Consider the following 23,932-nt stretch of genomic DNA (forward strand, 5'->3'; position numbering starts at 1 on the left):
TTGATTGTATTTTAACGAGCTTTATGTCAACAAAGCGTTCTGTGCTAAGTCTCGATGTAGCTTGTGTCTGTGCCACGCGTTATTATCTTTATCTCAGAAGTTGAGCCATTCCGTGCCCTCCCTCTTAGATCTCACATCTTGCTAATCTTGAATAATAACTTCCTAAACAAATCCTAAACTATCCTAAACTCCTATTTTAACTAATTGAATTCAATAATATAACTATTGTCATTAATCAACTGGCGACTTTGTAATATATTTTTGATTGTCGTCACAGGTTGAACAATATTATTACAATTAACTTTAGCCCACCCATTTGAATTTTTCAGCCCCCCTCAAGAATTTGAATGACGCAGTCTGCGTCACAGCCCCCCCTTGTAGGCACCCCTGTATATATATGAATTTGAACAGATGGGATTTTTAGCCTCTGGGTACCTCAAAACAGAAAAGTAAATCAGTCCCGGGTCTAGGTCTTACCATGAGACCTGCGTTAATAGCTTATTCCCTATATGGGAAATTCACTAATAAAAAACAGAAAAATGTATAGATTTGAATTCACTTATTTAAATTCACAGTTTAATTCTATGGCTCTTCATACAACTTTCAGCAGTTAGAATGAAATGTGTATATTAACAAAATAAACTTCAAAGAACTAACCACAAGATGCATGGTCCACTTCAATTGTTTGGTCACATTTCTTAAAGGAAAATAAAACTAAAACACTTACAAATTTATTATTTATTCAAATATTCAAACAATATTGATACAAATTGTTCATGGATAGGCTACCACAGTCGTCACTAATATTTAAACAATCTTGGTCTACGGGGTTCGATCGCCTCAGTTGTCTATGAACAGACCATTCCTTCCAAACTAATCATGCAACAGAGTTTGATAATGTAAAAGTTTTAGCACATTCTGATAAATATTTTAAAAGAGATTTTAGAAGCAATGTTATTTAGGAAACATGCTGACAATGTTCATAAAGGAAACGGAAATATTCAAATAATACAAGGAACCGTTTTTTTTATTAAACTAAAAATAGTGTGAAAAACAGTGATTCAACAGTCCCTGCTAGCCAGAGAAAGCCGAAAACATTCTAAAAACGGCCGGAGGCCGGTGAAGATAGAAAGGAGAGGAGAGTACCAAAACACCTCCACCAAACCCCCACCAAGGGGTTAAATACCCTACGAGCCCGGCCCACCCTTGCCAGTAGAATTTTGTGTGAACACTGTGATTGCTTTCACCCGCCCTGAAGATGGCCGACTATAATGTAGCCGAAACGTTGGTAGTTTCTGTAAATAGATAAATGGCTCAAACCCTCTAGACCTAGATTTTGTAAATATTGGCACAAATTCTTAAAAGTATAGTAAAATTCCTACTCGGTATTGTAAATTACATGAAAATAGTTTACAAAACAGTATAAAACACAATACTTAAGTCTCAAAAAAATAACCTACACTTCGACTTGACTGACGCCACTATCACTCTCATCAGAGGAATCATCCGAGGAATCTGAGGAGCTCTGTGCACCCTGAAATGTCAGCAGTTAGTTTAGGAACATCAGAATCATAATGGTATTTCATCACTAAGGCCTAAAAATGACTTTTCTCAACACAATTTTTGGTTTGCAATCAAGGCATGAATACATTTTGGCTTCTGGGATGGATAAGCTTTTTTTACATAATGCACGATACCTGTATTAAAAGCTTCATAAGCTGCAAGTTATTTCTTCCTGAATATTGGACGATAACTAATATACATTCACTGACTTTTTGAATCCTAGAAAACAAAACAACTACAGTTTTTTATACTGTCCACCGTTCCCAGAATAGTTTCAACTTACTTTAATGATGTCGAGCTTAGGTGGAAGTTGACAGCATTAGTGAGTTTAGTGAGAATTACATACAACATCTATTTTGGTTCTTTTTACAGAGTCAATGGTATTAGCCTATTAGTATATAGGAGAAGAGGACACTATTTTTGTTTTTAGCATTTAATTTAGTTTAATATGGGCATATCCTGTTGAAATACCTAACCTAACCTAACCCAACCCAACCTAACCAAAAACAAACAAAATTACATTGATAACATATTCATGCTACAAAGGATTATTCAGAACTATTTTATTTTGCAAAATTCAGACAAATGTTACGGCGGCTAACGCCCGATTGCGCCGATGGTCGAAGAAATGTACAATGGCCATAATCCCTCGACCACCATTTACTAGCTGACTGCCCCGAAGGTCAAAATCTGCCTCCCCTTGCGCTTCCCCCTTCAAAGATCGGTGGTAGGTTAGTGGCATGGTGGAAGTAAATAAGGTGTGCTACTCAGCCGGACGAGTTTGAGACCGTTCTGCGCATCGCGACGTGACGTCACCTTGGGGGCAAACCGCTTCGCGCGCGTATATAGCTCAGCGTGACACTGCTCTATTAACATCAACATTTTGAACTGTTAGAATTGAGGAAAAATTATGAAACTTGACATGAACATCAATTATAAGTGGACGATGCGTGTCGTGAAAAAATAGTTTGTAATTGTTAAAAACTTAAGCGTGAAATCACTCTTTATACTTGGCCTTTCTTAAAACTAAACATGCAAAAGTTAGTCGGCTACTAAATCACATACTATTTGGTTAGACGGGTTTGACCAGCGGGAAAGTTTTAGATAAAGATCCAAATTTAACTTTCCTTCAAACTATATACCGTTAGAGGCGTTATTTCCTGAGATATGCTAAGTTATATGAGCGCGTGATCGGAGCGCGTGCTGCGAGTCGAGTCAGTTGCCAAGTATTAATCACACATTGCCATCCAACAAATAATGTAGTTTCATGAATATAGTATCATTGGTATTTTTATTCCTGTATTTATATTTTTATGTGAAAAATTGTTGTTCTGTTGACTTCAGTGTGTTTTCCCCCGTTTGAATATGGGTTATTTCGTAATAGTTCACAGAGAATATATAATATTGTCTCCTCGGTGAATAGGGTTAACGTTGCCAAATTGCATTTAAAGTATTGCAAATCGTTGTTGATTAGTTAAAACCAAAGTTTGCAAATAGTGGTTTAAATAATAAATGATCTTTAACGCAAAGGAATGTATTTAACATAGTATATAAAATAAAATGTACTCTGTTAAAAATTAAGTTGGTGATTAAACATTGTATTTATAATCAGGTTAAAATATTAAATTGTTTCACTCTTGCAATACCATGATAATAAAATGTGATATTCCAGTTTAATTCGACAGCTAGGATCCTATTTCACTGGGGTTGTTATCTATGTCGCAACTTTGGTTCGGGTGCGGGGGACGATCACGTGTTGTTTGTTTTGTTTTCGTTTCTGTGTTCACCGCGAGTTGCAGTAGATGTCAGTTTTCCATAGGGCACACATCTTTCTACAAAAATGCCCCATTGTGCAGTATACGGTTGTTGTAATAGTTAGAAAAATAAGAAAACGCAACCAAACGTGCGATATTTTAGTTTTCCTCAACAAATCAACAGGAGGCTAAGACAATGCAATTTTGCTGGTGGCGAAAAAAGAAAACTTATAAAGGTTTAGAAAATCCAGAGGTGATGAAATGTTTAATTTTTTAGATGTTTACTTTCAGGTCGTAAATATTTTAATAAGATTTCAAAATGTAATAAACTATGTTTTTGGTTAAGGAAATGTTATTCATTTCCGATCCTACAAATTTTATGGCAACTGTTATCAAAGAGAGTTAATTCGTATAAAAACGAAGATTTTAATTTTAGCAACGCATTTTAATGTAAAACTTATTATAGCCTATCTGTCACATGTTAAAATTACACATTTAATTTAAAATGTAGAATACAAAGTATATCCTTATAACATGTAGCTACAGTGTTTTGGATAATAAATGCGTGGCCTTATTATCCAATAAACGGTGGCATCGGCTGAGCGCGCGCTCCGTTGCCGCTTGACAGTGTTGGGGAAGCTACTTTTAAAATGTAGCTAGCTACAACTACTGCTACATTTCCAAAAAAGTAGCTTAGCTACAGCTACAGCTACAGTTCCCAAAAAGTAGCTAGCTACAACTACAGCTACAATGAAATGTAGCTACAGCTACAATTTTAGCTACTTTTCCAAAAGACGTTACTTTTTATTCCACGCACATTAGGTAAATGTAAAATTAATTGCAACTACATTTTTATTGAACAAACATTTAAAAAAATGTCAGTATTGTATCTAACATTACTTGGAAAACAAATTATTCCTAGATTGTATTTAATTTGTTGGCATTATAAACCTAACATTACAACAACAGAACCAAATAGTTGGGTGTCCCATCATATTTAGTACTTATTTTTAAATATTGCATTATTTTTAAACATCTTAAAATGTAAATTTCATTAAGTTCAAAGGACATACAACCAAACTATATTTTAAAAGCTCATTTTATTAATCTAATATAGATTCATTTATAGATGTTTTATATCAACAATTAAGACCAATAAAACTGTAAAAAGATTATTTAAAAATACTTTTTTGTGTTACAGAGCCTAGCCTACTGAAATTGGAGTTTATTGCCTTCCTTTACTTTTAATGTTAAAAACGACATTGCTATAACTTTGAAAGTGATAAATTACTTGTTCTACGAATAACACTTTTCAATGTCAAGAAATCGTCCTTTATTGTCATTATGCATAGGGCAAATTGTGCTTCAACCTAGTTGGTAGAGAAAACAGTATTCAGTAACTTATCCTGAAATCGGCTTTTAATTTAAACATGTTTAATTTTGTAAAGTAAAAATAACATGTAGGCCTACTTGGCTATGTAACAAGTTGGCTATAGTAGGCTTGTTCTTGCAAGGACTAAACAGATATATTCATAATAATTGAACTAGGAACTTGTGTTCGTCTTATAGCCTCAGTCCTATACAAGTACAAGAGTTGTTAGCAGGAGCAAACTATGCTATTTTTTCAATGTATGTTTCATGTTATATGGAGGGAGATTTTTTCATTACAATTATCATGTAGTCTAGGCATATCTTAAATCTCATCAGGTAATTTCCTCTTTGTTAATTTAGTAAACCTTTGAAAAATCCTCGTAATCTAATCTAACCAAGGAAGGACTTGAGATGATAAACCACAATCAACAGCTGAAGCAAAGGTTGATAGACCAGCTTTCTAATTATTTCAAGGTGTGTTGGTTTCCATTAAACCCCAAGTTGAAACATTATCGATATAATAAAGAAACTAAATTGATTACTAATTCCCCTGTCCTGTCAATCACTTGCAAGCATTCAATAGCTTCTCTTGTCACCGGTACCCGGTACCGTTTAAACGTCGTCTGCATCTAGCGATTTTATTTTATCTGACAGTAATCATAGAGTAGTAAATTAAGGAAATGAGAGCCAAAAATGTGGATAACACTCATTTAATGGCCTCTATGTCCACACAACGTTGTGTTGTAATAGGGAATGAAACGGCTGCAACCAGCTGTTTGAAGCCAATAAAGTAGGCCTATTTTGTTTTTATCTCATTTTAAAAGAGGTTGTTTCACGTAAGGTTGAGGTTATGATAAAAATCACTATCTCAAACAAGTTAATGTAGCGAGAAAAGTAGCTAAAATTCCGCTACAACTACTTTAAAAATGTAGCTAGCTACAGCTAAAGCTACAAAATCTTAAAAGTAGCGTAGCTACAGCTAACGCTACAAAAAAAGTAGCGCGCTACTGTAGCGTCGCTACTTGTAGCGCGCTACTTCCCAACACTGCCGCTTGATATAATTCTTCGTAGCTAAAAAAGTGATTCTTTTATCAAAATCCAACCGATACTACAGTTAAATTAGAACCTTTACCTAAAACTTTCCCGCAGGTCTCATAAACCTGAACAAATAATACGTGATTTGGTAGCTGACTAACTTTTTTGTGTTAGTATGAACAAGTTTGAAGTTTGATCGGTGGTTGAATGGTTTTTAATTCAAATAAATTAATAAAATTTAAATCATAAGCATCCTATGTTAATAGTCCAAGACTATGCAAAGTTTCAGGAATTTTTATCGGTTCTTACTATTAAAAATTACAATTTTATTAGAGCAGCGTCACTGCTCGATATGGTAGCGCATGTTTGCCCCCAAGGTGACGTCACGATACCCCTCCCCCGCACCACCTGCAGCCGGGCACGATGCGCAGTAGCACACCTTATTTACTTCCACCATGGGTTAGTGGCGCATCTAATGACCCTAGGGCCATAAATGGGGAGGTTAGTTCCGGTTTGGAATCTGGTGGGCCCCTCAAGTAGGTAGGTTAGTTGCGCATCAAGGAACGGCCAGCAAAAAATTATAAAATGCGAAATTAAGAACGACAAGGATGCCTTAAATATTTTGACAAAAACTGGCGTTTCCAAACTAAGAACTCCATGAGGAAAGCAACGCATCTGAAGCTTCCAAAATCGATTGGCAAGGTGAGTGTTAATTGTTTACCTACAAGTATGTGTATTTAACCTTTGAAAACTAGCCGACTATTTGATGATTTGATCAATTTTTAGTACAACAATCAGTATTGCGTAAAACCATGATTTTAATAAGACTATACAGAATACAGAACCCTCGATGATTTGTAAATTTTCATTCAATTAAGTTAATGTATTGATGTCATTCAATTATATATTTACATATTTTAGCGAATTTCACTATAGGGAAGTATCTATTACCGTAGGTGGCACGGTAAGACCATCGAAGTACAGTGTGGCCGAAAAGTCCCTTTACACAATTTGTCATTACGTTTTACACTGTTATAAACGGAACGACGGCCAATACTGACACGTGTGGGGTAAGGGCGCAGTGGTGGGAGAAAGTGAAACCCCTCCCCCGCCTCCGCCCCGCCACGCGGGCTCAGTCCAAGGTCGCCGACACCCCCTCAGTCTCAGTCCAAATCTGAGTCGGACAACATGGCGGACATGAGTGTGTTTAGTGTCGAGGAGCGTTTGGTTGCTTCTGTGTGGGTGCATGAGCGTCCTCACAACTGAAAAAACAATGGAGGAAATCATGAATGACTTTGCAGTACGGTTTGGGAAACCTTCACCGTCCCGGCAAACATTAATAGCGTGGGAAAAGAAGGTGTTTGCAACGGGATCCGTTCTCGACGCGCCAAGAAGTGGACGACCGATTACTCGAGTCGAAACCTGGGCTGCTGTGGAAGCTTCCGTTGCACGTTCGCCAATGAAATCCACCAGAAAACGGCGAAAGGATTTGGATATGAAGTGCTTTCGGCCCCTGTCAGTCAACGAGTTAACAGACAATGACATGGACCTTCGTGTGCAAGCGTGCCAGGTTATGCTTCGACGCTTTCCGAGGCACAGAGACAGGAAAAACCTCATGTTTAGTGACGAATGTGCGATTTACCGCAGTTCTCGCAACCGGAATGTTTATTTCTGGTCGAAAGAAAATCCTCACTTTTATGAGGAAGTTGAAAATAACCCGCCTCATGTGATGCTTTCGGCTGGGATAACTTCCGACCACCTGCTTGGCCCCTATTTTTTCGAGGGCAATGTTAACCAAGACAGCTATCTTCGAATGATAAATGAATGGTTGGTTCCTCAACTAAGAGCACGGGGAATATTGGACACAGTTATTTTACAGCAGGATAACTGCTGTGTGTGTGCTCCGCCACACTTTGCGCTGAGTGTTCGCCGCCGCCTGAATGAACTCCTGCCAGACCGATGGATTGGACGAGGGTCTGCGAACTGTCCTTCCCCAATGCCTCCAAGGAACCCCGACCTGACGACAGCTGACAACGCACTGTGGGGTTTTTTCAAGGAAGAGGTGAGGAAACAGCGGTATGTCACAAATGACGGAGCTAAGAGAAGGAGTAAGGGCGGCGTTTGGACGAGTCACGCCTGAGATGGTGCGACGAATGAGCAAAAGAACATGGCGTCGAATCAAGCTGTGCCGAGACCTTGGAGGTATGCACACCGACGTTTTGGACTAATTTTCTTGTTCACTATTAAGTAATTGTCAATAAATTTGTGATTAGTGTAAAGGGACTTTTCGGCCACCCTGTATACAGTACTTCGATGGGTAAGACCTAGAGCCAGCCCCGATATACATTTATAGTTTGATGTCCTAGAGAGTAGAGGCCAAAATACTATTCGTTCAAATATTAAAAAAACGTATATATATATATATAAATACTAGAAATATATAATCCATAAACACAATAATTTGAATGATTTTTGTCCGATTTGAATTAAATTTGTCTTGAATATTTATGGCAGAATAAACTTTTATGAGTTCACAAACCAGAATGATCAGCAGTATGATCTTTATGGGGCAATGGGTAAGACGAGAATCATTTTTTTTTTACACTAAACGAGGTCACCTTCAGAAATATCAAAATATATTTACAAGACGGGTTTATTATAACTGTTAATAACAGTGTGGGTATTTCCATTAGTTGCATACGCTTTTAGTTGGATCTTTTAAACTCATAAAAAAATATGGCTAGGTTAGGTTAGGTTGGTTACGATTTCGAGCAACAGGTGCACTAGTTTAGTTTTATATTTTTAATTTGTCATAAGATGCTGAGAAAGTTTTAAGTTTTTCCTAAGCCAGTCTTAGTTATTAGCATTTTGTAACATATATGTGTTTGACACTCTCAGCAGCTAGAGTAGTGTGATTTCTTTTTTAGTTTGAAAATTGCGGCTTGACATGACAGGTGGCTGGCTATACATGGTTAAATGGTACATACAGGGCCGTCCGAAGGGGGGGCAACTGGGGCAAGCTGCCCCGGGCGCCACGGCTGAGGGGGCGCCGCGCAACGGCTATTGGTATTAACCCGAAATTTCGGGAAATTTTCGGGAAAAATCCCGATTATCAGGACATGATTACATTTGATTCGGGATTATTTTGGGACGAGATTTGATCCGATCATCGGCGATTTTGCCGCTTCGCGAGTGACGATGACGCCGCTATCGCGAGTGATGTTCACGGTAATTCCACGAACGCAGGAGGCGAAGTCATTTCGACGATCGCACCGTGACCGCAAGTCATTTGGACGATCGCGCCGTGATCGCGGAGTCATACCGACGATCGCATCGTGACTGCGGAGTCATACAGACAATCGCGCCGTGACCGCTAGTCATATCGACGATTCCACCGTGACCGCGAGTCATACCGACGATTCCGCCGTGACCGCGAGTCATACCGACGATAACGCCGTGACCGCTAGTCATTCCGACGATTCCGCCGTGACCGCTAGTCATACCGACGATTCCGCCGTGACCGCGAGTCATTCCGACGATTCCGCCGTGACCGCTAGTCATACCGACGATAACACCGTGATCGCTAGTCATACCGACGATAACACCGTGACCGCTAGTCATTCCAACGATTCCGCCGTGATCGCGAGTCATACCGACGATAACGCCGTGACCGCTAGTCATTCCGACAATTCCGCCGTGACCGCTAGTCATACCGACGATTCCGCTGTGACCGCTAGTCATACCGACGATTCCGCCGTGACCGCTAGTCATACCGACGATCACGCTGTGACCGCGAGACATTTCGACCGCGAGTCACAAGTTTCTATAGGCCTACCTGTAAATTTTTACCCTTTTTTGGTTTTGATAGATCAGTGCCACAAATGGTAAAAATTAATTTTGTTTGTCTTTTTTGGTAACTGCAATACTCAAGACTGTCGTTTATGCACAGGAAAAAATCCCGCCCCGAACTAAAAATTCAATCCTGTCCATCCCGTATTAACATAGTATTAAAATATGCGAATGCGACTATTACTGGCGGGGGGCACCACGACCACATTTGTCCCAGGCGCCGCTAACCCTAGGGACGGCCCTGGGTACATACTGAATTCATAATGATTTTACTGTCTAGGATTGGTGAAAAAAATATCTGCATCAGCTTTGGTATAAAACTAGAGAAATTGCTACACCTGGTACATGCTACTCTTTTAATTCATTCGGAAGTATAATTGTTTATGGATTATTTTGGTTGACTGACTTTCTCGTACGCTTCATTGCTCGTTATAATTTCAAGAGATCTATTGTTCAAACTGTCAATGTGCAACTAACCTACCGGATTATAACCCAGCCTACGGGACCCGGATTAGTGCAGATAGCAAATGCGCAACTAACCTACCCCCCAAAGAACATAACACCCTTTGCCCACTTTCCATTTGAGTTTCCATGCCACTGTCTTGTTTTTCGTCCACCTAAAAGGTACACAAGTAGATATGCTATTGGTGTTCAGCTATCTCATTGAGTATAGTACATGATTAATTTTAAAATATTTATTAGGCTACAAAAATGCAGATTATATTTAAGAAATACTGATCAAATGATCTATTCATATTTACAACGTAGTGTAAGAATATTATATTGAGCCATCTAATAGCGCCTACAATAATAAATAATGTAATATTTTAAGATTTATTAACTTTCAAATTTCATATCAACCTAAGGTCCAACTCTAAAATCAGCCTAATGTTACAAAGTCAATGTTTTTTGTGAGTATTTTTTCATAAAACGCTCACCTAAGTGAACTAAAGTACATTGTTTAAACTTCCTAGACACATGAGACACTTAATCGGTAAATCTCGTTAGTACATATTTTAAAGGCAGTGGCTATTCGCACGTCAGACGTGCGCCGCTACCCGTCTGCTCCAAATGATGTCACATTACGTTCCTAATCTAGTAACTGTAATAGCTGTTTGGGAAGAGGTTACACACAGAGATATCCTAGTATTAGGAATGGTAACGGTAGTAATAGTACCCACAGAGCATAGAATAAATATTTATTCTATGCTCTGTGGTAGTACCTCATGGTGGAAAAAAACCTCATATTAGCCGAAGTGGATGGGATCAACTTCACAAAGAGAAAGGATAAAGAGTTCAACTGAGCCAAAGAGGTTATAAGCAATCAAAAATATAGGTGTACAAATGTAGAAATACACATTAGAAGATTCAATATAGGAATCGTAAAAAACTTAAGCCTAGGCCTGATGTTTGATTGGTAAAGTAGGCTAACATCAGGCCTAGGCTTAAGTTTTTTACGATTCCTATATTGAATCTTCTAATGTGTATTTCTACATTTGTACACCTATATTTTTGATTGCTTATAACCTCTTAGGCTCAGTTAGGCTAGGCCTAATATTGGTAGGCCTAGATAGCCCAGAAGTAGGCTAGGCATTAAGATAAAATATTAATAAATCACCAGGCTGCCATCTGCTAATGCTTAACATTTTACAGTGTAAACTTACAAGTCAAATCTTGCCTACTTAAAATCTTACTTTTGAATTGGCCACTTTCCTTTTTCCTTTTCCTTTTTTGAAAAGCTAGTACTTTTCCTTTTACCACTGTGAATTAGGGGTGTGTGAATATTCAAAAGTTCGAATAGTTGAACGAATAATTTAGTATTCGATCCTGACTTGATCTGAATGAGTATATTCAAACATTCGAATAGTAAACAAACCTAGAAATAATCTCTAATTTCAACCAAATAAAACATGGTATTGTGTTGTTTTATTTCATCCCAACATTTCATGCTTCGTCGGAAACGTCAGCATATTATGACATCTTCCTTAACCCTACACACGAACACAATCATTTTCAAGGACGATAGTTTTGTTGTGTGATTGTTAAAATCACTCCGCTCAGCTGGCTAGCTTACAATGCTCCAATACGATAGGTTTACTGTAACCTACTGGCATGGAAACACAAGACTGTCAACCATTCTTATTTGATTAATTTAACAATAGTCTATATTTAGCAGCAATTAAGTTTGTATTATTTTACCAGATAGATATCTATTTGTTTAAATTTTAAATATATTCTTTTAGCTTAGTTAATATTAGGATCTACTTTTTGTAACGTGACCTTAAAAAAGAGTATGGTACTTATACCGACCTCCTGTTCACTGCAAAAACTCTCTTCCCTAAAGCTATGGTTTTCGTCAACAGCATATTAATACAACGCGATATAACATACAAGGCTCTCTTTGACTTTAATGACCAGCTCGAATTGATGTGTAACAACTTTGATGTTGTCTTCGTTGAAGCAAATGTTTGGGTGAAGAGGTATCATCTTTCCAGGGATGGTAGACATCTAAACAGTAAGGGGAATTATCATTTAGGTAATCTGTTTTCTTCAGTCGTCTCCGCTATCTTGAATCCAACACAAATCTGTGACCCCTTGACCGAAACTGCAAAGAACGACGAAAGCACTTCAATGCATGGGATCTTGTCTGAGTCTCCTGAAATGACTGAAGGACTGCAATCGCATTTTTTAGGATGAATGATATAGGTGGTATTCAATCCAGCCTTCCAACGGTTCATGGTTTCAAAGTTGTTCACCACAACATCCAGGGTCTCTCCAATAAGCTTGATAGTTTTCAAATGTTTCTTGATTCGGAAAACCCGGATATGATTTGTTTGTCCGAGCACCATTTGAGGGATTTCGAGTTTGAGGTTATGGCATTGTATGGGTTTAAAGGAGTCACGGCCTATTGTCGATCATCTTTCCAAAAGGGAGGCGTATGTATCTTTTCAAAACCTTTTTTGAGATGTGAAGTGATGGATGTCTCAAACTTTTGTGTAGAGGGTATGTGTGAGATTGCTGCGGTAAAGTTGGACTTCAATAAAAAAACATTCCAAATCATTGTCGTATACAAGCCACGACCCTTTTCCTCTTCATTGATAGAGCATCAGAATCAGAATCAGAATCAATAATCTTTATTCGGTCTGTATGTACATACATGAATAGAGTCAATACATTCAATACATAGGCTACAAATAGTTTTACAGAAATCTTAACATATATAATCAACAATTAATATCGGTTTTATACAAAAAAATAAAAACCTTAATTCTCAATAGAAACAAATCTATACATTAAGAACAGCAAGTATATGCAAAAATTCAAAATTAAGAGATATACATTACAAACTGATAGATTTAAAACTAATATTCTTGTCAGATTTAAAAGGTGAATAAAAATCAAATAAAAAATTCTTCTATAGAGTAGCAATTCTTTGTTAAAAGATAAGCTTTAACTTTATCCCTGAAACATTTTTTATCCATATGAGTTTTTAAATTCAATGGCAATTTATTTAAAAATTTTGTCCCCATGTAAGTTGCTTTTTTTTCAAAAAAGCTAAGTTTATGTTGGGGGATGTCAATTGTATTTCTATTTCTAGTATAGTAGGAATGTATATCTCTACGGAAGATGTGATTGTGGAGCTGACTTTTTGTGCAAATTATGCACTCCAAAATATATTGGTCATACACTGTTAGTATGTTTAAATTGCAAAACTTATTTTTTACCGAAGCGTCACGCTCTAGATTTAGCATTATTTGCAAAGCTCTTTTTTGAAGTATTAAGATTTTGTCTAAGTTTTGCTTTGTAGTGCCCCCATAAATTGCCAGCCCGTACGATAAATGTGAATGAATATGAGCATAATATATTGTTTTTAAAGTATCAAAATTACATAAAAATGACATCCTATATAAAATATATAGTCCTGTAGAAATTTTACTTGTTACTTTTTGAACATGATCATCCCAACTCAGATTATTATCAATCTCTATCCCTAAAAATGTTGTGACGTTTATTGTGTTTATTTCACTATTGTTAATGGTTATTCTTATGGTAGGTTTTTCTTTGTTCTGTGCCGTCGAAAAAAACATTTTATTAGTTTTATCCGTGTTTAAAAATAAACAATTTCTTGTGAAATAAGATTTGATATTTTTTATCTGTTCCCTACATGATACTTCAAGACCTTGATATGTTTTAGATGTTGATATTAGATTTGAGTCATCAGCATAGAGAATCAAATTGCTTTGCGTGTCATTAGTATTATTTATAATAGAGGGCATTCCCTGAACGTAGCACAGAAACAACAGTGGCTGCTATATTATGCCTCTCGTCCCTTATTTTTAAGGGACGAGATGATGTGTTTTATCTCTTTCTCATCGACTGGGGTGCATTGAAATCTGTATTTCATTTCATTTTGGAAAGCATCTGTGCTGGCCCAGGTGATGACTGAGAACAAGAGTTTAAGGATGTTTTTTGCACTAAATCCTCTATAGCTTCAATAAAAAATGTATTAAAAGTATTTGATATAGTTTTTGGATCCCTTACTACAGAATTTTCATGTTTTACATTAGAAATTATTTTCTTTAGACTGTCTGAATTTTTACCTGTTTCCCTATTGATTATTTCCCAAGTTTTTTTCGATACATTGTCTGAATTTTTTATTTTTTCATCATAATAAGATTTTTTTCCCTTAATAGCTTATTTTTGTAATTTTTATTCTAATTCTTACAGTGATTTAAGAGCTCCATAGTACCTGTAATCTTAGCTTCTTTAGTCAACTCCACAATGTTTTGTTGTTCAGTTATTAAATCTGTACCAATCCAGCCACACTTATTTTTATTTAAATTCCTTTTTACTCTCTTTTTAGGAAATACCAAGTTAAAATAGTATTGAAATATGTTATCAAAAGTGTAAAACTTATCCTCTACCCTAGCCATGTATAAAGGTAACCAGTCCTCATTTTGGAGTTGTCTGAGAAAAATATTCATGTTTTTTTTCTGAAAAATCCCTACTTTCAATGTATTGAAATTTAGTTTGTGAATTATGATCAGTCGGCAGTTTAAGCGTTAGTAATTGACTGTCATGATCTGAAAGATTTGTAATAAACCCTGTTACTTCTGTGAGGGATTGATCTAAATTGGTAAGAACATTATCTATGGCCGTTGCTGATGTAGGCCCTACTCTTGTGGGGAAGTCTACTAAATAACTAAAACTATAATAAGCAAGAATATTTTTGAAATCCTGAACCTCTGGTCTTAGACTTAAAACATCAATATTAAAATCCCCTACAATAATAAAATTTGTCTCATCCTTTAAAGCAACTAGAGATTCTAACATCCTATCCAATCTATTAAGAAACTCCATATTTTGCATCTGAGGCTTTCTGTATATACCTACAAGAACAAACTTAAATTTATTTATTTTACACTTTGCTATACAACATTCAAAAATCTTATCCTCCGTAAGCTCTTTTATCTTTTTTAAATTTAAAGGCCTAGCTTTCAAACCCTTCTCTGAAAATATCACCACACCTCCACCTGAAGTGGTGGTGCGGCAATACTCGGCAGTTAATGAAAATTGATTTAAAGTAAATCTTTCTAGATTACCTTTTGTCATATTATGCTCAGTCAAAACAATAATATTTGGTTTTATCTCCTCCATTACAATTTCCAAAGACTCTTTTCTAGATGAGTGGTGTTGAATATTTTGATGAAATATTTTAATTGATTTAAAAATTTGAATAGATGATAATTTTGTTTTTGAATTTTTGCCAATTTTAAATTTAAGTCAGGTTGACGAGGTGGTTCAGAGAAGAGTTTAAATTACAGTTCTGTGGAGTCAGGTGAGGCTGCGATGGTGAGGGCCGATTTACCAGGGGTGTTTCAGGCTCCAAAGAAATTCCGTCAGGTTGTGAAGCGTTACCATCCTCTTGATCTTTGTTGCATGGTGGAGGCAGTGTAGATTCATCATTTTGTGGTAAATCAGCAGTCCTGGTGCATTCCAAACCTCCAACCTTGCTTGCTGCACTTTTCAGAGCGCTTAAAAATTGTGGGTGTGATAGTCCGTTTCGTAAAACTCGGGAAGATGCTTGGTAGTAAGAAATAATATATATAGTAGCCTCTGTACTGCGCTGAAACTCCAAGAGATTTGCCATGAAGTGCTCTATTTGGATCATATCCCTCACGCATCCCATTGGTGAGCAAACCAAAGTCTTCAGCCCCCTTTTCTTGAAATCATTTGTCAACTGCTTGAAGGCGCTATTGTAGTCTTGAGAGGATGGCTTGGTGTAATATATTGGTTTTGTTACCAGACTATAAACAACAGCTCCATTCCTGATTTTCTGACACGTTAATTTCTCCGAAACATAATCTGAAGCAATGGGTTTACCCCATTTTCTCCTGAATTTTACTGCAACACCAGCTGACATGTGTCGAGGATTAGAGAAATCAGCAGATATGGTATGTGCAAAAGCAGCTGTTATCAAATGCTGCTGTTGTATTAGGCTATGATCTAAATGTAGATGTCTTATTAAATAGTGGGAAGGCATCAACACTTGTTGATTTGCTTTCAACTTTTAACTTAAAGCATGTTGTTAATGAGGTTACCAGGCCCAGTCTAAAAGGCACAGGTAAAGGTACATGTATTGATAATATTGCGACTTCACATAGAAAGGCAAAGATCTTGGGTTGAAATAATGATGGTCTCTGACCACAACGCTGTAGTAATGGAAAGTAGCCTATTTTTGGAAACAGATAGGCCTAAAGCTAGTAATCCCATGAAAATTAAACCCAGCAAGACAGAAGTTAGACCTATTCCTGACTTGAATGTTAGCTATTTCATCTCCTTGCTACGTAAGGTAAACTTGGGATTGCCCAACTCCGCGCAGTGGTCAAATTTAATCCGAGGAAAAGTTTTATGGCCCCCGAAGGGTTCAGCCTAACTCCGCGCGGTGGTCACTTGTAATATTAAGGTTAGGTACCCGTCAATTACAGACCCATCAAAAAGTGTTTGAGACAGGGTAAAAAGTGTGAAATGTTAATAGTTAAGTGTAAAATAAATGCATTTGACAATTTAATCAAAATATGTTCCTTTTACAGGAATTTACAACAGTTTACTTATTCGCCATAAGAATAACATGAGAATTTAAAAATAAGAATTCTTTGGCATTTTTTCTGTAACTATTATGGCGCTTTTACGCTTCGATATAGGTACTGAATTATTTGTTTTTAAGCTTTACAAAGTGGTTTCAAAAGAAATTTCAAACCGTTATACTTTCATAATATAACTATACATAAGCCCCCGTTCACATGGTTCAATCGTGCTGGTTTGTGAACTCGTTCGAATAAACGGTTTACACGTTCACACCAAATTTAATCAAAATCAGATCATTTTGCTCGAGTTATCGTGCTAACAGACTTACATATATCCACATAAAATATATATACCGGTATATATATATATGAATTTGAACGGATGGTGTTTTCGGCCTTTGGGAAATAAAAACGAAAAATTTAATCAGTGAGTCCAGGTCTTACCATGAGACCTACGGTAATAGCCTATTCCCTATACAGGGTGATTGATATAAGTGTGCCAGCCGTTTTATTCGAAAACCATAAGAGATATCAAAAAAAGTTAAAAGGTAAGTGCCTTGGATTTTTTATTTAAAAAATTATAGTCAAGCCAAAAAAAATATTTTAGCCACCATTTTTCCAATATGGCCGCCAACTTTGATTTTTCTTATGGAACACCCTGTATTTCATGATGTATTGTGGTAGAAAATGTAATTTTAAGACGATTTTATTCTTGTAATTATTTTCATAAACCTAACCGTTTCAAAGATAATAATGGTTTAAGTTGTGAAATTTTGAATGGTTTTAGAATAAAACAACTGGCATGCTTGCTTATAAAGGCTTATTAGGCCTTTATCGAAACTCTTTCTTATGCAGAAATTTCAAAACTTAACCATTATTATCTTTGAAACGGTTAGGTTTATGAAAAAAAATTACAAGAGTAAAATCGTCTTAAAATTACATTTTCTACCAGAATACATCATAAAATACAGGGTGTTCCATAAGAAAAATCAAAGTTGGCGGCCATATTGAAAAAATGGTGGCTAAAATAATTTTTTTGACTTGACTACCATTTTTTAAATAAAAAATCCAAGGCACTTACCTTTTAACTTTTTTTGATATCTCTTATAGTTTTCGAATAAAACGGCTGGCACACTTATATCAATCACCCTGTATATGGGAAATTCGCTAAAACGTTGGCCTGGGTCTGGATTCAATGAAAACCCTCTTCATAGACGTAAAATTTGCCAATTTTAATAAGACGTAAAAGAAATATGCTCGTAAACCAATTTCAGCCAATTTTTTCCCCAATTTGAGGTGTATAGCTAACTGTTTTATGAAACAGATATTACAGCCAATTTGTTGAAGCAATCTGTGGTTGTTTACAAGACTAACATTTTTGAATTTGGTACTCAAGTTTATCAGTAAGCTCATAAACCCAGTGCTAATTTGGAACATATAAATTTACAGTCACTCTTTCTCACGGGCTTTTTAAAACTTCTTATATTAGTGGTTTTTAAGCTTCGTCTCCTGTTTTGGGTAGGCATATACCTTTTTACTTTCCCTTTCTTATAAATGATTAAAATATATCATAATTTCAAACTTAGAGCACAAACTCTCATCCGTCAGGGCTGTGAGAGCCAAAATTGACCACTGCGCGGAGTTGGGCATGTGCCGCGAGGGACCCGAAGTGACCACTGCGCGGAGTTGGGCAGTCGGTTTTGACAGATTTCTGACCACCGCGCGGAGTTGGAGTAAGCCCGGTAAACTGGCTTTTTGTATATAATGACATGTCATTGAATGGCAAGGTCCAATGTTTCATGGATACATTCTTAGGTATTGTAAATATAGCTTTTCCTACTGTGTTTGTAAGTAATGTTAAGAATAAAAAACATTTTAAGCCTAGATGGTACAATGATCGTTTGTTAAATCTTAAAGAGCAATGTATATATATGTATAACCAATACATTTCTACTGGTGACGTAACATATCGAACTTCATATCAGAAGTTAAAATCAAAGTATAAATTTGAGACAAACCAGGCAAAGTTAGCCTACAACTGTAACCGAGTTCTGTGTGCAAAGAGTAAACCAAAAGCAATTTGGTCGATAGTTAATGAAAATAGGAACAAAAATGAGTTGCCTTCAGCAAATACATCTTTACTCTCACTCAAACCTGATGTTTTCAATGTTACTTTTATTGAGACTGTAAAATCTACTGTACACAGTGTACCTAAATCTAATAAGGATGTAAAATATTTTCTGGACAAATTACAATTAGATACTGCCCCTAGCTTTAAGATCAAACATGTCACTGTTGAACAGGTGTATCAAACTATTTTCAAACTAAGTAATAGTGTAAGTCTTGATGTTCATTGTCTTAATTCTAAAATATTGAAACTAGCTGCACCTTTTATTGTTGAAGTGCTGACATACTTGATAAATATGTGTATTGATAATTGTGTTTTTCCTCAATGTTTGAAGATCTCAAAGATTGTTCCAGTATACAAAAAGAGAGATATGTCTGATTATAACAATTATCGCCCTGTGTCGATTCTTCCAGTAATTTCCAAGGTGTTTGAATCATTGATAAATAGTCAGATAATTGAATACTTTGAAGGTAATGATCTTTTTTCAAGAAATCAATATGGCTTCAGACAAAACAGGAGCACAGGTACTGCAGTTGTTGACTTTATGAAGCAATGTATATATAGCGTTGACTCAAGGTACAGTGTCATGGGAAATTTTTATGACATGTCTAAGGCCTTTGACACTATCTCTTATAGGATATTATTAGATAAGCTTAAGTTTTATGGGTTTGATCAACATTCTTTAGATTTGGTTAGCTCTTACTTGTCAAATAGATTTCAAGCAGTTTTTTGTAATGGTAGTTACTCTTCCTTTCTGCCTGTAAATACAGGTATTCCACAGGGTTCTATATTAGGCCCTACAATGTTTATAATTTACATTAACGACTTACCAAATATTTTAAATGATAATTGCTTATTTCCTTATATGTATGCAGATGACTTTGCAGTTCAGATAGTTTGTAAAGATTCTATTGAATTAAAAAGACTAGTTTCAAAATGTAATTCTGTTGTGGATGAATGGACAGCTGCTAACATGTTGTGTTTGAATAAAAATAAAACGCAAAGCTTAGAATTTAGTCACAGTGCTAATAGAAATATTGATAGTGTAAAATTTTTAGGTATTCTTCTTCAGTCAAATATGAAATGGAATATGCACATAGATTTTGTCTGCAAGAGGGTTTCAAAAGCCATATTTTTGTTGAGAAAATTAAAATGCATTGTTACTGTAGATGTATTGATATCAGTATATTTTGCTTTTGTACACTGCCATTTGTTGTATGGTATTTTTGTTTGGGGAACTGATACTAATGTAAAAAAATTGTTAAAACTACAAAAAAGAGCAATGAGAGTTATGGCAGGAGCACATCACCGTGAACATTGCAAACCTCTGTTTAAAAAATTTAAAGTTCTTACTGTCACTTCAATGCTTGTTCTTGAAAGTATTATGTATGTTAAGTTAAACTCAAACGTTATTCCTACAAACAAAACTGTTCATAGTCATCACACAAGAAATAATAATAATTTTAGGATAAACCAATGTAATTATCAAAGCACAGTTGTTAGTTCTTTTGAGTTAGGAATAAGACTGTTCAATATGTTACCACCTCGCCTTAAAAGTTTAGAACCTGTATGTCTTAAGAAACAGTTGAAATGTATTTTGTTGCAGCTTAGTGTATATTCTTTGAATGAATTCATTGATAATTGTAAATCTATGGACTGATGCATTGATTTGTAAATAATTTGTTGTAAAGTACCTATTTTTGACGTTGTCATACATTGTAAATGTGTTGCGGCAATAAATGATTTGACTTTGACTTTGACAGCCGAGACATCCATTTTCCATTGATCCATTGCATCAAACATGTCCACCTCTACAATGTTGATCTTGCTGGTAGTATCGGTCTTTATACAATTTACAGCTTTGTCTTTTTGGTCAAAATAGTTTTTGTTAGATGTTGTTAATATGGCAGCAACTTTTTGAACAATATTAGCTTTTCCTCGCCTATTAAAATGTAGTCCATGGTCAGTGAAATAGTGTCTTGGCAACAAGTGCAAAGGCACTTGAAACGTTCAACAGTTGTTTATCAAATTGTCTGGTAAAACTTCAAAAGCCGAATGTCAGAACATTGGTCGTTGGTGATTTCAATGTAGATCTATCTGTTTCAGATGTTAAAGTTGACGGGCTAGTAAATATGATGGCATCTCATGGCCTGAGAAATAGAGTCACGTCATTCACTAGAGAATTCAAACAATCAAAAACTCTCATAGATCATGTGTATTCCGACCTCCCAGATGATAGTTTGAGTTGTTCTGTTTTGGTTACTGCCCTTTCGGATCATCATGCACAAGTAGTGGTTGTGAAGTCACGTAATGGTTTTGATGATCATCCTAAGCACACTATGAAGCGTTCCTTTTCGGAAGATAACATCCGTATTTTCAAATACTTTCTCAGTAAGGAGACCTGGCTTGACGTCTTTGAAGCATGATGCTAAGATGGACAAGTGACAATTTACAAGCCTGTCAACAGAAACTCTCTGATTACAATTTACATGTCAAAAGAAACAAATGCTCATTTTTTCAAGAAAAAATTGAGTATTTAGGACGAGTCGTAGAGTTCAACAAAATTAGTAAATCTCCAACGAAAATTCAAGCAGTCCAACAGAAGCCTCGCTCGTCCAATACTGAAGAGGTCAAATGTCTACTCGGACTTGTGTCGTACTACCCACGTTTCATCCCATCCTCGTCACAGGGTACAGGTCAAACTTTTCATCAATAATAAAAACACATGGCAGTTTGGTCAAGTAAAGAAGAAGCTTGAGAAAAGACACTATCTCGCAGGCAAATCAATCAACAACGCCCAGCACTGGTACAGAGGGCAAAAACTAAAAATGTTACATTCGGACCAACGCAGTCGTTTGATGTTCCCAGGATTCCAAGACGACCAGAAGTACATAGGAATCCAGATCCAGTTGCAGCTCCAGAGCCAAGGCAACCAGAAGAACAATCTCCCGAAAGGGCTCAAGCTGAGAATGTCATACCACATCGTGAGCAGGCTGATAATACCAACGCCAGACCACTGCGTGAGCGTCGCATGCCCTCAAGGTTTAGAGACTACCAGATCTGATTGAAAAAGATTGTTCTTAATTATTGGGGGAGACTGTCATATCCTTTAGCCTATCTTGACTACATATGGTTTAGTTAATTACAAATAAGGTCAAGACAGATGTTTATTGTTTTCAATGTTTACTTTTTACTTTTATAGTTGATCATTACAATTTATATAAAAGAGTTTACTTTTAGTTATTTCAATAAAAATAGATACATTTTATCCAGTGTAAGTACTTATCAGCATTAACAATACCAGGCCACTTGTTTGAGTCACAACAATATAATTTATGGAAGTTTTTATATTTCTTGATGATTTTTTGTTGCTATTTAACCTTTTGACTAACAAAAATTCTGTACGCTTTTATGAATTTTACGCTGTGAACAAACAAAATATTTGAATCACCTGACATAAATTATGTATGAGTATATAAATATTGTTTTTCTCATATACTTTGTCATAAATAAATCACAGTATCATAGGAAATCATCACAGAAATTTTACACCCCTAATCACGTCAGCTTGGAGATATCAAGGTCCTAATGAAGTAGAGATATTCCATATTTGAAGTGAAACTGCCCTAAGACTTAGCAGCTATTAGTAACATTTTATTTTTGCCATTTTACCTCTACGTTGTATTCTTCTTCAGAGGACTCTTCCTCTACACTTTCCTCGTTAAAGGTTTGTCCAGTTTTTGCTTTTTTCCAAGCTGAATATTCTTTCAATTCGTCTTCATTAAGCGACTAAAAAAGATAATTGATTTTATGATCAGGCTTTATTTTAGGACAAAAAGAAGAGCTTTTTAGTAAAAGAAGTAGCCTTAGAACATTTTTTAATTTGAATTTTACTTGAAGTTCAATATTTAACTAAATAAAAACAAAATATTAATCTGAGGGATGATGATAACTGATAAAACTATCACTCACACAAAGCAACACTTGCTTAATGCAAGGTGCTATTTGTGGGATACACCAGATTAGTAGGATACACAAACGTATCAGAATAAAGATAAGGTTATCCAACAAAGTAAAACCACTTGTTATTATGCAAATCACCATAGTATTACATAACAAGGTCGGGAAGTATGTGTTTATGGCACAAAAATGTTACTTACATTGCAAGGAACAGAATTTCATGCGAGTACCGTAAACACCTTCCCGGATTGTTTACTTACATTTTGCCTCACTTAAAAAAGCAAGAAATTAACAGGATAGGTAAAACACAATTCATACAATAACAACATTGATCAACATCAAGTACACTATTTTTAACCGACTTCCCCACTACCAACAAAAGGAGGAGGTTCGCAATTTTTTTTGTGGCGATGTTTTTTTTTCTATATATGTTCACCAATTTCTCTGTGATTCTTTTACCGATCAGTGTAAAATTTATATTATTATTATTATTATTATTATTTATATATATTATGTTTAAGTGTAATATTTCTTTCGGTGAAAAATGCTGAAATCCACAAATATTCAACATTTATTTTGTTTATATTTGTGCAGAGAAGGCAATAAATAATAATAACATCCCTACAGCTGTTAGTTGAGACCATTTAAATGAAGCTACAGACAATTCTTCATGAAACAGTTGCTTCATGTCAAAACTATTTCTTGCCATGGAGCCTAAATAAATTACATTGAAAAAATGCATTTTGTTTTGGTTACTATAAAATATTTATTTGTGTAACTAGTGGTGAAAGTGGCACTTTGCTGCACACGAGAGCAATGTTTACGAATGATCTCGAGTGCAGCAAATGCCTTTTTCACTCGTGTTACACATTATATTTTTCCTACAGTCACTATAAAGCATATAAATAATTAGTCTTTCAAACACTATACAACACGTTTTTAGGTTCAGCTGGCAACACAAATGGTGCCCTAGAGAAAGTAGTACCAGCGGTCCGTATCACTCTGCTATTTTTCCTCGGCAAGAAATGTGCTCTGCGTTTTGAGAATATAGTTCCGTATGTTTTTGTAATTTGAAGTGGTTTCCGCGCCAAAAAAAAATGCTTTAAAGGTATTTTCTTGTTTATTAAGATCGTAGGAATGTTTTAAAAACGTTTAAAAGAAAAGTCCAGAAAGTTCAGACATAC

At 35.8% G+C, this 23,932-nt stretch overlaps 1 protein-coding gene across 6 annotated transcripts in view; it reads right to left on the minus strand.

Annotated features, from left to right (window-relative positions):
- Window positions 1-723: 723 nt before the first annotated feature.
- The window catches only part of LOC128990912 (nucleolar transcription factor 1-like), a 148,431-nt gene continuing 125,222 nt past the window's right edge, over window positions 724-23,932 (minus strand). For 4 of the 6 annotated variants that reach the window (XM_054413567.1, XM_054413562.1, XM_054413563.1 and 1 more), the window contains 2 exons: window positions 22,461-22,577; window positions 724-1,534 (listed from right to left, as the gene is read on the minus strand). In XM_054413567.1, the coding sequence (XP_054269542.1) occupies window positions 1,457-1,534; window positions 22,461-22,577 (195 nt within the window). In that variant the 3' untranslated portion in view covers window positions 724-1,456. The remainder of the gene's footprint in view (window positions 1,535-22,460; window positions 22,578-23,932) is intronic. The other 2 variants (XM_054413568.1, XM_054413566.1) reach the window with 1 other exon arrangement.

The sequence above is a fragment of the Macrosteles quadrilineatus genome, unplaced genomic scaffold (genome assembly GCF_028750875.1).
Source record: "Macrosteles quadrilineatus isolate MER2022 unplaced genomic scaffold, UCM_ALF_1.0 Scaffold_3__2_contigs__length_128488019, whole genome shotgun sequence".
NCBI lineage: Eukaryota > Metazoa > Arthropoda > Insecta > Hemiptera > Cicadellidae > Macrosteles > Macrosteles quadrilineatus.